The sequence below is a fragment of the Artemia sp. Qi Xiang Cuo genome, chromosome 21 (genome assembly GCF_049724085.1).
Source record: "Artemia sp. Qi Xiang Cuo chromosome 21, ASM4972408v1, whole genome shotgun sequence".
Classification (NCBI taxonomy): Eukaryota; Metazoa; Arthropoda; class Branchiopoda; order Anostraca; family Artemiidae; genus Artemia; species Artemia sp. Qi Xiang Cuo.
In genome coordinates, this window is record NC_142814.1 from 31,285,265 (window position 1) to 31,302,763 (window position 17,499).

At 35.6% G+C, this 17,499-nt stretch overlaps 1 protein-coding gene across 1 annotated transcript in view; it reads right to left on the bottom strand.

Annotated features, from left to right (window-relative positions):
- LOC148939448 (ATP-dependent 6-phosphofructokinase-like) overlaps positions 1-17,499 on the bottom strand; it is a 255,175-nt gene that overhangs the window by 183,749 nt on the left and 53,927 nt on the right. The window contains exon 3 of the mRNA XM_089107083.1: positions 7,558-7,666. Within this exon, the coding sequence (XP_088963209.1) occupies positions 7,558-7,666 (109 nt within the window). The remainder of the gene's footprint in view (positions 1-7,557; positions 7,667-17,499) is intronic.

Here is a 17,499-nt window from a genome sequence, read left to right on the forward strand (position 1 = left end):
TAGCCCAGGTTCTTCACAAAAAGGCCTTTATTGGACATAGCAGCTAAATATATAGACTTGCATGGGACAGGCTACTCTGGCAGTCACACCTTTGAGTAGGCTAGTCAATTTGTTTCTGAGCTAGAAAAGAACTCACAAAGAAAAATGTAAAATAACCTAACCTGACCTAACTGATATTTTTGATGTGTTCCCACTCCTTAGCCTAACAAGGCAAGATATAGGTTTTGCCCTAGTCTATTAAAAAAAAGTTGAATAAACATGCTGTGTTTTTTTTTCAAATTAGCTTTACTGATATTACATTCTAATTATTAGTGGTAAACCACCTTTTAAAGATAATAAAAAAACCATAGAGTCAGTGATTTTTTTTATTTTGTCCAGGATATATCCAGTTAAGAAGAAGGTTGATGGTGATGTATATTGCAAAGTATACATGGAAAACTTAGACTGTTTACATTAACTGGTTGGCTAAAAGAATATAATTTGATGTTCCTTTCCATGTTTTATTTCCAAAATGTTAGTCCAATTGTCACCATTCTAAATGTATACAGACCCTATCTTCAGATTTCGATTGGTACCCCTAGGCTAAATAGTAGACTTGATTCTAGAACTGTTGCTATAAAGCAAAAACACAAAAAAAAACAGTAAAATAAGTTAACCCATGCAAAGAGATGAGGTCTATTAGACACTTTTAATTTTTCCCAATCCCTTCCCCTAAAATAACAAAGTATAGGTCTTGCCTTGAGCTATTAAAAAAGCTTAATTAATATACTGTTGTTGTATTTGTTAAATTAGCTTTACTGATGTTATGAACTAATTATTTTTTAATAAATCAGCTTAAAAGGATAATGGCAAACACATAAAATAAATGAAATTTTGTATTTTGCCCAGGCTATACCCAGTTATGGAGGAGGGGAGGGGGACTGCTGACTCTAGACTGACCCTGATTCGTTAGCCCTAACCTAACCTGACCAGAAAAGAAAGGGAACATTTTCGATTTCGAAACAATTTTATTGAATAATTACAACAACAATAGTACTAAGCATGTACAATTAGCGATACAGTTTATTGTCTTCGATATGTTTCACTAATGCACTTAAAGCACATTGAAGTCTATTCACATGTGCTATATCAACTTTTGCAGCGAAATATAATTGATCCTCCATTTTAAATTTGCTCAAGGACATCACATATCTTGCATATACTTCATCCCATTCCAGACAAAGCCGTGATCCTCTCGTAATTTCCACCGCAATGTTTGGTGCTCTTGTATTATTACCATCAACTCCACTATCAACTTCTAAGAGGGTAAACATTCCACTCGCCATCAAAAATATATATCCAAATGAGTAAAGTCAAACTGTTCTTCTCACTCCTTTGAATTCTATTCACAGACTAATAAAAACTATAGCAAAAATCCTTTCCTCATATTCCCTCCGCCGCTAATATGTAACCAAGCCTCTGATTGACTGAGAAGGAAACACGTGATCTAACTGTTTCCTATTCCTGGATCATAACACTTGCCCCGAGCGTGCACTTGGCTAAAACAACAACAACGACAAAACAAGATCTTGAAAGAAGTGTCATTGACTCTGTCCATGTTAGACTCAATAATCCAGAAAACATACATCAAAGTGAGAAAAATCCTGTTTTTCCATTCTCACCGACAAAAACCATAAAAACAGACATAAATTGATGTTGACATCCATGAAAAGCAACAAATAAATTGACCGACACTCATAACCGTCCAAGAAACATCCATAAAAGTGAGAAAAATCCTGTTTTTTCAAGTGAGAAAAATCCTGTTTTTTCATTCTCACTGACAAAAACAATAAAAACATGCATAAATTATGTACGTACCGGAGTACTAGGGTCCTTTCTACTATCATTATCAAAGAAATAACTTATGGACCTTTCAGCTAGGGTGAACTTGGGTAAGTCCGGCCCTTTATCGAGTTTTTTTCAGCTTAATCTGGTCCCAAGATTGTTTTGGAGTTTCTGCCACAATAAAAACTATTTGATGTTGCTGTTGATCATACTAATAATATTCCGCACAATCCAGAAAGTCCCCAAGTTTTGTTGTTTCCATGAGTTGCTACACCAAAGCAACCCATCTCAGGGAGGCCGAACTTACCCCGAGTCTGGGGGTAAATGAGGCACCTCCCAGGTAAATCTTATGTAAGTAGAGATAAAAATTATTCCACACTAAGACATGATAGAGGGTCCCTCAATGTACGGAAAAAGCATAAAAACCAAAAACTCTCGTTAATGGTTTGTATGTGCCACAGCGGAACATCAGCTTTCTGCTTATCATGGGGTAACTCCGACAGTGCTGGTTTTACCCCGTACATAGGAGACGTCTCTGAGAAAGGAATTTTTTAAAATTTTTTATTGTAAATATGAAAAAGGTAACAACATACTTCAAATAATAGGATAAAAAAAAAAAAAAAAGCAGTTTCAATTAGTATCAGAGAGATTCGAGAAAGCAAACTTTTGATCACTTGCAGGCACTAGTGTGCTTCTTGTACAGGCTAATGATGTGCTGAATTTGGAATGGTGGTAGAGTGAAGGGACCAGCTCCAGAGAGCCTCAATGGTCTGGCAAAGATGTAGTTTTCTTCGACTTTGTCAATGTCATCTTTTTTTGGCCAATCGTATGAATAGTCGGCTAGGCTCAGGCAGCGAAGATATTTTATACGAACAAGATTTTCATCGGGAAAATCAAGCACCCTTCCAATATACCAGCCTTGTTGATCTCGTTTGGTATTGTATGCTACAGCATAGTACTCATTTAGCTGTATGTTTAGCTTCTTTTCCTCCTCCTCTTCATGCTCACTTACAACAGTATCACGGATATCCATTTCGTCAGTTGAGGAACCCGACGAGACATCAACGTCAGAGTCTTCACTGGAAAGATCATCTTTCTTTTCTTTTTCAGTTTTGGCTTGAGCGTGTTCTTTTTTACTTTCCATTTTTTGTTCTCTAGCTTTTCTTTTTTCTCTTTCTCTCTTTGTTCAAGCACTCTCAAAGCCTCTGCAGATGTGATTACTTCAGCTTCCCGGGCAACTCTGCCTACCGGATGTCCCAGATGCTGAGACATCAAGAGAAGGGCGACGTACTGAGTCCAAGAGAAGTTCTTCAAAGGATTTGTCATGCGTATGATCCTTCTTCGGACTAACCAACACCGAAATGGTAATCTGTTCAGTTGCAGTATTTACCCTGGTAGTCACTCTTGCTAAATTCTGAGTCTCCAATTTCTTACTCTCAACATATCGTTTAAACCTGGCTGGATCAAACTTCGCGTTGTCGACTACGTCGCGGTTGATACGCGCTGGAATAGCGGAATCGTAAATTCCTGTCGCTTGAAATGATTTTTGAATCAGTGAAGGGGTTAAGTAAGTCTCCCAGATCTGACATAAAATTTTCACGAGGCCTGGTCGTGACAAGCCGTCACCTGGGTGTGCTCGGTGCCAGTTCACGAGCTTCTGCTCATAGGATGATTTCAGCCCTTTGAAAATAACCCTGTCAAGGGGCTCCTGAACATGGGATGCATGGGCTGGCAACTTGAGGATGGTAACGTTCTTCTCTGACGCGAGCTTTGTAAGAGCCAAGAATAAATGGGAGCCATGGCCATCAAGAATAAGAAGTGGTTTTTCTTTCACCTGAGGCAGGAAAACATCTCTAAACCAGTTATAGAAAAGGTCCGCAGTCATCCATCCTTTCTTAGTAGCTGAATAACATGCATCTGGATGGAGGTTTCTTAAGCGAGATGTTGTTTCTTTTCTTAAACCCAAACCACCAGTCCTCACCTGGCCGGTTGTTCGTGAAACGAGTACTGATTTTGTTCATGCTGACATGTTTTTGCACTTTGTCTGGGAACTGTTGTTTGGTAAGCCCCATGCCCCACTTTTCCATGACCTTCAGCGAATTTGCCATACTCTTCTCAACATCAGGAGGTAGGTCCGGAGCTCTCCCGAGAGTAACAGCAGGCGATTCGCGGAAAGTCCTTTGCTTCTTTGTCTGATCCATTAGTGTTGTCCTCGGTATGTTATAAAATTTTGCAGCTTTTTTTAAAGACATTTGACATGATAGAACTTCATCTTTGGCTTGTTTAAGCTGTTCAGCAGTATATCGTCCTCCTGCCCCCTTGTTGGTTTTTTGGTTGTACTTACGTGGCATCTGGGAAAAATGCAGGTTTATATTAACAATAGTAAAGCTTAGCTATTGTATAAGAAACAAAAAGCCATATTGACAAATTCAAGCTTATAGCGCGTCCAGACTATCCGTTTTCTGGAAAATTGGAAGAAGGACAAGCTGTCCAGACTTAATGTTTTTTTAAAAAAATATCTGTACAAGTTTATCAGATATCCTCATCAAGGTTTTTTATTAGCCAAAACCTACAGAAAACAATTTTAGAGCCTCAGTTAGACAATTTACCTTTTTTTTGTTCTAAACCACATTAAAAAAAATAATTTTTATTTTCCACTTATGGCCTCGTTGGGGAGGGGAAATCTGTTGAAGATGGGGAGCAACAAATTTTCTTTCTTGAGAAAATTGTTGGCGTTTGCATCCTGAGAAAAACATCAGAAATTGTGTTTATTCCCTATGGGTACTCGTGAATTCAGCTATATTGTTACTGATTGACAAAGTTTAGAAAAAATTCATATCAATCACAGGCAGTATTTTGGTGTTTTCGACCCCAACCCCCTTCGCACTTAAATATATTCCCCTAAACGTGTCTACCATGCATTTGTTTTTCTGTTTCTGTTAGAACCAAAAATCAGAGGTTATCTAGTGTTACATTGGAAAGCAATCTGACAATACTAGGTTTAATATTAACTTGGCACAATGCGATTCTTCAATGTCTAATTACTTTCAGCTTTGACAGATTTAGCTGTTAATGATAGCATTGATTTTCATGGGTGTAGCGAGGGGGGCAGCGGCCCTCCCCCCTCTAGACCTTCGAATATATATTAGATATGGCTGAAAAAGCAGATTGTTCGGAAAAAGCAGTTGATAATACTCCATCACACTATTGACATGGGTCAAGACAGTGAATAAACTAAACTAAAAAAGATTCATATATATCATTTTCATGTCTGTAAACCTATATTATTGGAAAAAAACATAATAAACAACTGGAAGATGCAAGAAAATTACATAAAAATGGAAAAATATGAAAGCAAAATCTTAAGCAAAAAAATTTAGACACTCAAATCTGAAAAAAGTATCTTTGATCAAATTAAAATCAAAAAAGGAATTTATTCAAGGTTTTCTCATAACGTTAAGTATATTTTTGGCACAATCTTTCTTTTCCAGTTCCATTTTTCAGGTGAGGTCGCTCCTTTTTGTCAAGATCTTGGGATCAAAGAATAGTTGACAAATACAATTCACTGAGATCTAGGCTAGAACTGCAAAAGACTAGCCAATCATATAAACGTGGAAAGTCCGGCCCCCCGTGTCGGAATTTACCCTGTACAGGGCAAGTCCGACATGCTGGAGTTACCCCAAATGGGGGGTTATCCGGGGTAAGTCCGACACCCCTAGTATCTCCTGACTGGCTTGAGGATAAAATACTAATAAATTAAAGTAAATTCTTCAACTATCCTATTAACTCATCAGCTATTTACAATCATTCCATCCTCTCTTTATTTTTCCGCACTATCAGTTAAAAATTAGTACCCACCTCGTGGCCAGCAAAGATGCCGCTCCTCGAAATTTCAAAATTTCGTCACCACAAGAGGGGTTAAAAATGGCGGCAATACTGAACACTGTTGTCAAGTACCAAGCCAAAGGAAGAAAATGAAGTACAGAACCACAGATGTCTGTCTTCACTGAATCAGATAAGACAGGGGTGACGGAGTTACCCCGGTGTCAGACTTACCCAAGTTCACCCTACGGTGAACAAAATGGCAATCTCAAAAATTTTAATTACATTTGCTTGGGGAAATCATGAAAATGTGGGAGGGGGGCTGATTTTCTTACAATCAATTTCTACTATCAAAAAGGGCAGTAGCACTTTTGGCTTCTAATTGAATGAGCCCTTTTCAAAGTTTCTACGAAAACAAACAGCCATATCAGAATTTCTATCGATGCATTTCGGTAAAATACAAGCCGTGGGGGAAGGGGTATCTGTCCTCCGATCACTTTGACCCTTAAAAAGGGCACTAGAACTTCTGATTACCAATCCAGTTCCTCCAATCACTTTGATCCTTAAAAGGGGCACTAAAACTTCTGATTACCAATTCAAAGAGCCCCTTGACCACAAATACCCCAGGGTAAAACTTACATGCCCTTGCCCTGAGGGCTGTAAGGAAGTTGTCATCCTCAATGACACAATTTCCGGATCTTTCACCTACGCTGAACAAAATGGCTATCTTAAAATGTTGATTGGATGTATTCGGGGAAATGATGGTCGTGGAGGGGGGTTGCTGGTTACCCTTAAATCATTTCTGACTATTAAAAGGGCACTTGTCCTTTCTATTTCCAAGGGAATGTGCCCTTTTTCAAAGTTTCTACGACAACTCCTTTTATACGAAGTTCCTGGTCAAAGAGAATTATAAACGACAAAATTATAATACATGGTATCTACATCTCTCTTTACTCATGCAGCGCTATTGTGTTCTTTATGGTTTGACCTTACGTATGTTTTGTCTCCATACTACAAAAGGCTTATTTGGCTCCCATGGAGCAAGAGAAAATATTTTAAAAATAAACTGTATATTTTCTGATTAAAAAACAAAACAAAATTTGCTCTTCATTAGAAGAAAAAAACAATTGCTACAAGTCACACAGGGTATACCTTTAGAAAACACTGCAAGAGGCACAGAAAAACCTATGAATATTCTTGTTAAATTCATGACTCATGTCTTGATGCAGTCTACTGAAGTGCTTCAAGGTGCTCCAAACAGTATGCATTTAAATAATATGGAGCATATCAGGGAATAAACAAAACATTAAAGTAGAGTTAGTACTTGAAAGGGGAAAAAAGGCAGTCATTTATTTTAGACGTCAGGGGGTAGCTGGCAATTAATAGTTACTATACTATATTGTCTACGACTAATTTTCGTTCAAAAATTGGTAATAATAAATGTTTTCAGTCATTTATTCTTCCCTAAAACTTACTTTTTTATAGTTGATACTTAGATTCAAATAATATTCCCTCTAATATTAAAAATCGCATCTCAGAAAAATTTAATTTCGAAAGTGACTGCTCTAGTGATACCATCACCAACCCAATTAAGATACCTCTTATTTTCTTAGAAAGTAGACCAGCTCTCAAGTGGACTATGTTTTTTCTTATAGGAAATAGGGACAAATAACCCTTCGAATCTTCTAAACAGGTAAAAAAAAGAACTACAAAAATAAAATACATAATATAGATTTCAGAATGTAAGATTGTGGTAATTTATATCTTTACATCAATAATTTCACCATCAGCAATAAAACGAAAATTAAACAATTAAAAAAAAAAATAAAACAAATTAAACAAGGAACAGAAAAGATTGAAAAAAGGTTTAAGGAGAACAGCAATGGAAGAGAAAGAAAAAAATATACGTACCGAACAAAGTTTTTTGCACATTCTGGAGGACCAATCAAATTCAGGGGGCCATTCAGGGATGAAAACATAATCGGCCTCAGAGGCAAGGGCCGCAGCAAGAGCTAAGTATCTAGAAAATTTTTAACAAGGCATGCAAAAAATACAAAAAGTGACATTAAAAATAATGCTGAAATAAAGAATAGGCTAAAGCATAAACGCCAGAGTTTCTTCACCATTAAACAATGGAAGTCAAATTTCATGATTAAAATGATGCGTTGAGTTTTGTTTAATCTTCTTTTTTTCGGAATAATATTGGATAGCAGCTCGAGGACTAATATTACTAAGAGACACATGCTGGAATAGCTCCTTAATGCGATTAAATAAAAATAAAAAAAACTTTTTTTAAACTGAAAGTAAGGAACGACGTTAAAACTTAAAACGAACAGAAATTATTCCGTATATGAAAGGGGCTGTCCCCTCCTCGACGCCTCGCTCTTTACGCTAAACATTTTTTATTGTTTAAGAAAAATAGAGTTGTGAGAAAGTCAAAATTTAGTGTAAAGAGCGAGGCGTTGAGGAGGGGACAGCCCCTTTCATATACGGAATAATTCCTTACTTTCAGTTAAAAAAAACTTGTTTTTTTTTTGAACGCTTTTGAATTAATGCAGGTTTTGATATTGGCTCACCGTACATGAATAATTAAAACCAAATTTGCATATTAGTTTTACTTTTATTTGGTTAAATGGCTTTCTCAAACGTTGTTTAATTTTATTTACGAACGTTTTTATTAGTAATAAATATACGTAACTTACGAATTAACTTACGTAACGAACTTCTATATTCATATACTCTTAATGGGTATATTAGCGGATTCACTTCCTAGCCATTATCATGCTCTTTTAGCCAAAGTTGAGTTTTGTTCCAGTTCTTAAAAAATTACCTTGTAATCTCTAGGGCCGTTAATTAGAATAAATAGGTCTTGTTAAAGTAATAAAAAATCTTTGGCTTAAAGAGCGAGGTATTGACTAGGGGGTGAACCCAATCATATACGTAATATTTTCTGTTCGTTTTAAGTTTTGATGTTGTTCCTTACTTTCAGTTGAAGAACTTTTTTTTATTGAATTTCTTATCTTTTTCTTTAATAATGATGGGAAATCAGGCGCCCCCTTCATAGAAATGTCCCTTCCCCATGAAAACTTCCTTCATGGAAAGATCCACCCATATAACAACCGACCCCCCCCATCCCTACCAGAAAAAAAAACCTGAAAACGTCTGTATACTTCCCAATAACCAATACTATATGTTAACATTGGGTAAAGTTCATAACTTTCAGCCCTCCCCCCAGGGTCTTCGGGGGATTAAGTCATCCTAAAAGACATAGTTATCATATTTTCGACTATACTGAACAAAATGGTTATCTCAAAATTTTGATCGGGTGACTTTGGGAAAAAAATTAGCGTGGGAGGGGGCCTACTTGCCCTCCATTTTTTTCGGTCACTGAAAAAGGGCACTAGAACTTTTAATTTCCGTTCCAATGAGCCTCTCACGATATTCTAGGACCACTGGGTCGATACGATCACCCCTGGGAAAAAACAACAACAAAAAAAACAAATAAACACGCATCCGTGATCTTTCTTCTGGCAAAAAATGCAAAATTCTACATTTTATAGATAGGTGCTTAAAACCTCTCAAGTAGGGTTCTCTTATACATTGAATATGATGGTGTGATTTTCCTTAAGGTTCTAATACTTTTAGGGGGTCTTTCCCCTTTTTTTGAAAATCGGCCAAATTTTCTCAGGCGCGTAACTTTGATGGGTAAGACTAAACTTGATGAAATATATATATTTGAAATCAGCATTAAAATCTGATTCTTTTGATGTATCTATTGGTATTAAAGTTCCTTTTTTTAGAGTTTCGGTTACTATTGAGCCGGGTCGCTCCTTGCTTACAGTTCGTTACCACGAACTGTTTGATAGGTAGAAGCAGAACATTAGGAATGGTAGCATTAGATATGCAATATTAAAAGAAAGAGGTAGAAATATATGCATAAAATTAAAAGCAAGTGAAAGTAAGAGAAAAAAACACACTTAATAGCAAAGAAGCAGAGTTATCATCAATAATTGGAAACTTTTCTGTAAAACAATGACGTTGTGGTAAGCTAAATTTTTAAAGCAAATAGAAATTTTAATGGAAGAGGCACTCCCATGAGGATCTCGCTTCCGGCACTTTTTCGGCACTCGCTTCCTTCCCCCTCCAATCTCGCTTCCGGCACTTTTTTTAAGCTTCCTCAATACCCAGGTGTCTGTTATGTAATAGGAGATGTTTTTACTTTGTTTGTTATGTTAGTTATTTAAAACCGCTGAGCGTAAGTTATTATTCGTCAGTTAATGGCCATAAAAGGACTGTTTTTAATATCTGCTTTGTACAGTAAATTATCTGCCTAAACATATTGAATCAATGAACTTAAAAAGCTATGTAAAAGACGTCTTATATTTAAGGATAAACATTAGGCTAGATTGAACTTTAAAATGTTATTATTTGCGCAAGAAAACGCGGACTTTTATTCGATTGAAAATGTGTTTCTTTCTAAATACTTGTCCAGTTGACATTTTATTATTTCCAAATATTTAAGGAATACAACCAGGCATTAGCGCAAGAAGCTACTTTAGGAATCACCTTCACTTAGGTAGATTACTTGATAATTTTCCGTTTAATTGAGTTCTTTACCTTTTTTCATAACTTTCTTGTTTATCCTCGCAAACCTTCAATACAGTCTTTCAGAGAATGATTCTAAGCTTAAATACTTTTGGAAACCAAAGAGTTACTCGGGGAACTAAGATTTTAAGGCTCAAGCTATTCGGAAAAACTAAAACATTTTATTTTTTATTTCATGAAGTTTGATGATAGGCTTAGGAGGACATGGGTGACAATGCGTGGGCTACTAGAAGCGAATTCAACGGGAGAAAAGGATTTTAATACTCAAGTTATTTGAAAAACTAAAATTTAATTTCTATTTCAGGAAGGGGCTCCTCCCAGTAAGAACAAGAGGGTATGTGATGCAGGAGCTTGTCCAAGCACGCCTAGCACTGAAGATGCGGTCACTTCAATTGCAGCACCCCCCTCCCCAGCAATGTAAAGATTCGGGCCCTTCTGCGGTCTCCAAGCCCCATGGCAGTGAAGTTGCCGCACCTTCTATGCAAGGCAGCATCGATAATACCAGCTTCTACGTAAGTGTAAATTATTTGAGACCCATAAATATTTTGAAAACTTATTACGTGTTTTAGTGTTTTACCCAAGGAGTACGAGCCTGAGATAGTGTAACATTGAGAGAGCCCTTGTTCGATGCTGCTGCTGTTGTTGCCCATCAAAGAAATAGCTAAAATAACTTCTTTTCACCTTAATAATGGGACTGTAGAGGGCCCTGTCCGTTAGTTCTGAGGGGCTTTGAGGAGGCTCCTGATCCTCATATTAATAATATATATTCCTCCAGCTTAATATTCTTTTACAGAATGAAATCACAAGTGTTTCGTGGGAAAATTTTTATTCTCTTTTTCCAGGTACCTATTGATGATTCAACCTGGCTCGATCAATTGATTAAGGATTTGTTGCAGGATTTCTATGGCAAAGGAGTGACCAGCACCCTCCCCCCTAATGGACAGCATTACTAGTAACCCTCCTATAGGTTTTTTTTATTAAGACTCATAATTTCAAGGGGAACCTTGTTTTGGGCTTAAAAAGACTTTCTGTAGAAAACTGAAGCGTAAGGGTCAGGGTTGGGGGAAGGGGGCAACTAACCCTCATTTACAGATAATTTCCAGTCGTCAAACTCTTAGGTAGCAGCAGGGCCTCTTTGCAACCAAGCAGCCACTTTGTCCCCACTTACGGAATAAGTCATGGCTGTTAAACTTTTAACTAGTAGTGTGGTTTCTCTTTGTCCGAGCGGGCACTCTTAAGCAAAAACGAACGTCCCTCAAAAAATTTACAGACTAATAATATATCCTATTTCAGGCTACTAATATATTCTTTTTCAGGACGAAATCAAAAGTGTTTCAAAGGCACAATAAGCTGTTACACCTACGAACATTACCATCAACTCAAGGGTCCTACATTAAAAGCACAGAGACACCTATCCAGTCACAACTAACACAATCTGTGACAGTCTCTGTGTCACTATGGGCCCCGTGGAAAGTGAACCAGAGGGGGGCTTTATTGTGGGGATGAAACCTATTAATGTGGCTTCTCCCGACTTTGATTTAGACGCTTTCGTGATGGATCTCCGCCTCAAAGTGGAATTTTTGATTGTATACTTGAACAACTATCCCCTAGAGAGGTCGATAGGGAACTAGAAGATCCAGTGCCCAGCCCGCACAGACCGTGATGAGGGAGAGTAGGACATAGTGAAAATGGTTCGTCCCCTGTATTGCCTCATGCTCATTTAGGTGATCCTGTTTTGCGTATTATTTATGTTTTTAGAGCTGAGTTTGGAGACACCTTTAATACACTTACAGCTGGTAGTATTTATTCAGATCTGGTTGACATAGTCCACTCCTATATGGGCAAGATTTGGGCCCCTCTTGAAAAAGAGATTCGGAAGGGGGTTGGGTGGAACACCATAAAAGCATCCATCACCCAAAAAATTATTATTTAAACGATAAGTCTGAAGAGGTGTATTCACATTACATTCAAATGGAAATGCAGACACTTAATCTGGAAATGCACAATTTTAAGGGTGTTTATTTTTCAGAGTTGTTGGGCAATCTTTTTAATAAAGTAGATAGTTATAATGAAAAAGAGAGTTGTCCAGTGGTTCTATTTATAGAAAGCTTTAATATTAACGTTACTAAATTTAAAAATGAATTTGTTTTATGAGGCAGGTGGGGGAAGAAGATTTTTTATAAAATATAATACAGACTTAAAGGGTTGTAAAGGTTTGCAACAAATTTGTAACAAATTGAAACAAATTGAATTCATTTGACATTTAGAATTTCTGGCAGCAATGTGAAAACTACACACTCATGGCTTGCTCCAACAGCAGTTAAAGTTCCAAAGATTGAAATTGTGAAGGCAACAATTACATCAGAAGAATCCTCTAGTTACACTATAGATAAATATTAATTTTGACCCGACTTAGGCAGAAAATTAGAAAATAGTTAATTGGTTCAAGACTTCTGTAAAACTATGAATATCGTCTTAGTTTTATATGCCAATTTTCCAAATGGTGCCACATTTGCCTCTAAACATTAAGTTAGATAGTCCAGATAAAATGGAGGGACGATTATCAACTAACAGAGGAAAATTTGTTTGATGTTTTCCAGAGAATTTGCTTACGGATTGTTTTTGGTACCTTCCTGACTGACCGTATTTCGAACAGTAGGCTCTACGATAAGTGTGGTTCAATCCCGCCATCTAAGGCTATGACGAAAAAAGGTTGAGATGGCTAGGGTACTTTCTGTGGAGGAGCCATGACATAGTGCCAAATATTGTCCTGTTCAGCCAACCGTCTAGGTCTAAACAGGAAGAAAAACTGTAACATTGTCACGAAGTTGTTTGAAGGAAATTGTTAAATCTACGTACTTTTCTCACTAAAAATATAATATTCAAAATAAAATCAATATTTTGTACAAAAACTACGCTTTAGATCATGAATGTCGACATAATCATAGGTTACAACCATATTTGAAATAAAACAGGAGGATGTCGTAAACAAAGATTTAAGGGAAATGGGAACTTCCTGAGAGGGTGTACAAAGAGAGTTTTTGAATAGATTAGGATGGAAAAGAAGCGTACGCAGCTTTATTGACCTCAAGCTGCTTGGTACTGCGGTGAGTTATTAGTAGTAGTGGTAGTTACCAACTATTGCATTATTGCACTCAAGTATTAGGAAAATTTGGAAAGTGGGTGGATTTTCTTTCTTTGAAAAAGGGGTTCTGGAAATTCTCAATGGTGCAGTCTTTAGAGCCAATTTAAGTAATATGTAATTAATATACATAATGAGAGGGTACAGTGACTGTTGTTTGTCATTGCTTCATGTCTGAATCCTCTCACTTAGGAGAAATGTAATAAAAATGTGGAAATAAAGTTCGTCTTAGACTGCTAGCCGACGTTAGCTACAGTATGGGCTGGTAGGTCGAACGTAAATGACTAGCAGATTTGAAAATATTTTACATATATTTGTTCAGCCAAAAGAAAAAAATATTTATAAAAGAGATATTCGAGGAATGTCAGGGCTAGTCAAAACTTATTTTAATTAGAAATCATTTCATTTTAGGGAAGAGAATAGTAAAGATATTCTGAAGCCCATGACTGCATCTAATTTACATATTCCCATGAATGTACCTAATTTATATATTCCCATGACTGCACCTAATTTACATATTTCTGTAACGCCATAATTTACATATTACTATCATACCCGAATTTATATATTCCCGTGAGAGCGCCTAATTTACTTAAGTCGGGTAAAACCGGTTTACATTATCAAGAGTTTAATATTCACTGAGTGGATATAAATCTAAATTTTAAATGTATTTTTGTGGGATTTTAAACGCATTTTATAATAAGAACGGAATTTTAATGAATCAAAAAGCGACAAGTCTGCAAGCCTTTTTTTCTTAGGACGCGCGCATGGATAAAGTAAACCGGCAAACTTTTCTCCCCGATGAATCAATCATTATGGCATTTTATTTAGATGGAACTTATGGTCAACCACATCCACCTCCATTGGTCCCAATGCCCCTCCCCAAGTTTTTCTCCTCCTTTTTCCTTTTTTGACTTTTCTGTTTTTTTTGGAACCTAGAGATTTTTACAACTTTCTTTTTGGGACATCGACATTTCCCCCCCCCCTTTTTTATGTCTTAAAATGACATTAAATATGCTTAAAACAAAACAAATTCATTTGTGATGTTTTTCAACTGCGAAACGAAGATGATATAGATATGGTAATAGTGATTTTTCTTGTTAGAATAGTGTTTTTATTATCATTATTTTTTTTGGACTTAGTTTTTTTAACTTAGAAATTTTTAACTTAGAAACTTTTTTTCTTATGTCTTGAAATGACTACATATTTATAAAAAAATAAATTCACTGTTAATATTTTCGAAATAGGAAATGAAAATGATATGCTCCTAACGTAAGTTTATCGGATCAACCTATTTTGCACCCCCCCCCCTAAAAAAAACTCCTGGATCCGCCACTGCCGTAAACCCTTTATACTTTGTGTAAAACTGATGCAGTGATGGCTCTGACTTCCTGCGGGAAAAAATCTTGTTTAGCACCCCCCCCCCATGTCTCCCGCAAACTTTATGCCAAGTTTTAACAAAATTTGTATTTATTAATACAATTATTTTCAATTTATTTATTAATTAATATTTTTATTTTATTATTTAAATTATTATTTTTTAATCATTTTTTATTCCTTAATTTCAACTTTTTTTAAATTCAACATAAATTCAACTTTTCTTTTCATGTCATAAAGATGACTTCATATTTGTAACAAAACAAATTCACCTCTGATATACGTATGTTAGTCATTATTTTCTTATTAGTAAAACAAATGTTTATAATGATTTTTTTTTACTTTAGAAATTTTCATTAATAGTCTGGATATTTCAACCACATACGCCAATAGTTAATGCAGGTGTATACAAACTTAATGATTTTCTATAAAACATGTTTTTCTTATAAATTTTCAGTAGTTGTCAATGCTGGTCTATGCAACCTAGGTTTTTTATTGTTGCTTTTTTCAAATATCAGCAGTGATTAATGTTGGTCTAAGCAACCTGGGTTTATCTGAGTGTTTATTAGCAAATGGTTTTGTCAGTTGTATATCATTTGAATGGGACGATAGAACAGTATGTTATTAAACTGACAAAAAATGTAGACTCAAATCAAGAATTTTTCTTGCAATTGGCTTGTTTTAAAAGTTTGCATGCTAGAAACAAGATTGAATAAAGAAATGTACCATGAAAAACCTTCATTGATTTGTAAAATTAAAGGGATTTTTAACAGGTTCATATTAGAATTGGGCATGGTATGTTGGTAATGAGGTTGACATAGACAATTTGAAATAATTTCTACGTACATTTGAAAGGTTATTAGCAAATGGTATGTGAAGTGAATATTTTAGGAAGGGGACCACAGGACAACAGGTTGTTAAATAGCGCAAAGTTGCAGACTTAAATCATGAATTTGTCTTGCAATTGGCTTGTATCGGGGAAATGTTTGATGTTACATGCTAGAAACACGCTTAAATAAGGGAATGTGCCCTGAAAAACTTTCTTGATTTTGAAAATAGAATGGATTATTAGCAGGTGTTTAATTAGGATTGGACATGGTGTACTGGTAATAACAGTTGACATGGGCAATTTGAAATGATTTCTAAGTAATTTTGAAAGCTTATTAGCAAAACGTTTTTCAGTTGTATATTTTCTGAAGGGAGTCATAGGATAATAGACTATTAAATAGATAGAAGTCTCAGCCTTAAATCAAGGATTTGTCTTGAAACTGGCCTGATTGAAGGAAATTATTGATGTTATATGCTAGAAAGAAGCTTGAATCACGGAATATACACTGAGAAACCTCCCTTTATTTTGAAATTTGAAGGGATTATTAACAAGTTCATATTAGATTTGGAGATGGTACACTAGTAATGAGATTGGCATAGACAATTGAAATAATTTATTAACAAATGGGTTTGTCGAGTGAATATTTGGAGAAGGGGGTGATAGGACAACAGGTCTTTATATTAAAAAAAAAATTGATGCTAGAAAGAAGCTTGAATCATAAAATGTATTCTAATAAACCTTAGATTTTGAAATTTGAAGGTATTATTAACAGGTTCATATTAGAATTGGATATGGTACACTGGTAAAAAGATAGACATAGGCAGTTGAAATGATTTCTTAACAAATGATTTTGACAGTTGTATATCAGTTTAATGGGGCTATAGCATAGTGGGTTGTTAGATTGAGAAAAATTGCAGATTTAAATTAAGGATTTGTCTTGCCATTGGCTTGTTTCAAGACAATGTTTGATGCTGCTTGGAATCTAGAAAAAACCGGAATTTAGGAATGTACCGTGAGAAACCTTCTATGATTTTGAGCATTGAAGAGCTTTTGAACAGCTTCATATTAGAATCGGACATGGAATATTGGAAATGAGGATGACATTGACAATTTGAAAGGATTTTTGCGTAAACTTGAGAGGTTATTAGCAAATGGTTCTATCAAGTGAATATTTTTTAAGAGAGCCATTGAATAATTGGTTATCGAATTGGTAAAATTTCAGAATTAAATTAAGGATTTGTCTTGCAACTGGCCGGTTTTAGGGAAATGTTTGACTTTACATGCTAGAAACAAGCTTGAATGAAGGAATTAACGCCGAGAAACCTTCCTGGATTTTGAAAATTGAACGGATTTTTAACTTGTTCACATTAGAATTGGATATGGTATATTGGTAATGAGGTTGACATAGACAAATTGAAATGATTCATACTTAAATTTGAAATGTTATTAGCAAATGGTTCTGTTAAGTGAATATTTTTGAAAAGTGACTGGAGGACAATTGGTTGTTAAATTGGTAAAAATTTCAGACTTCAATCAAGGATTTGTCCTACAACTGCCCTGTTTTAAGGAAATGTTTGATGTTACATGGCAGAAAGAAGCTTGAATCAAGGAGAAACCTTCCTTGATTTTAAAATTTTGAAGGGATTATTAACAGGTTCATATTAAATTTGGACATGGTATATTAGTAATGAGGTTTACATAGTAAATTGAAATGATTTATTAGCCATGGGTTTGTCAGTTGTATATCATTTGAAGGGGACCATAGAACAGTGGGTTTTTCAATTGAGAAAAATTGCAGACTTAAATAAAGGATTTATTTTGTAATTGGCTTGTTTTATGGAAATGTTTGATATTACATAGGCTACTAGAAAGCAACTTGAATCAAGGAATATACCCTGAG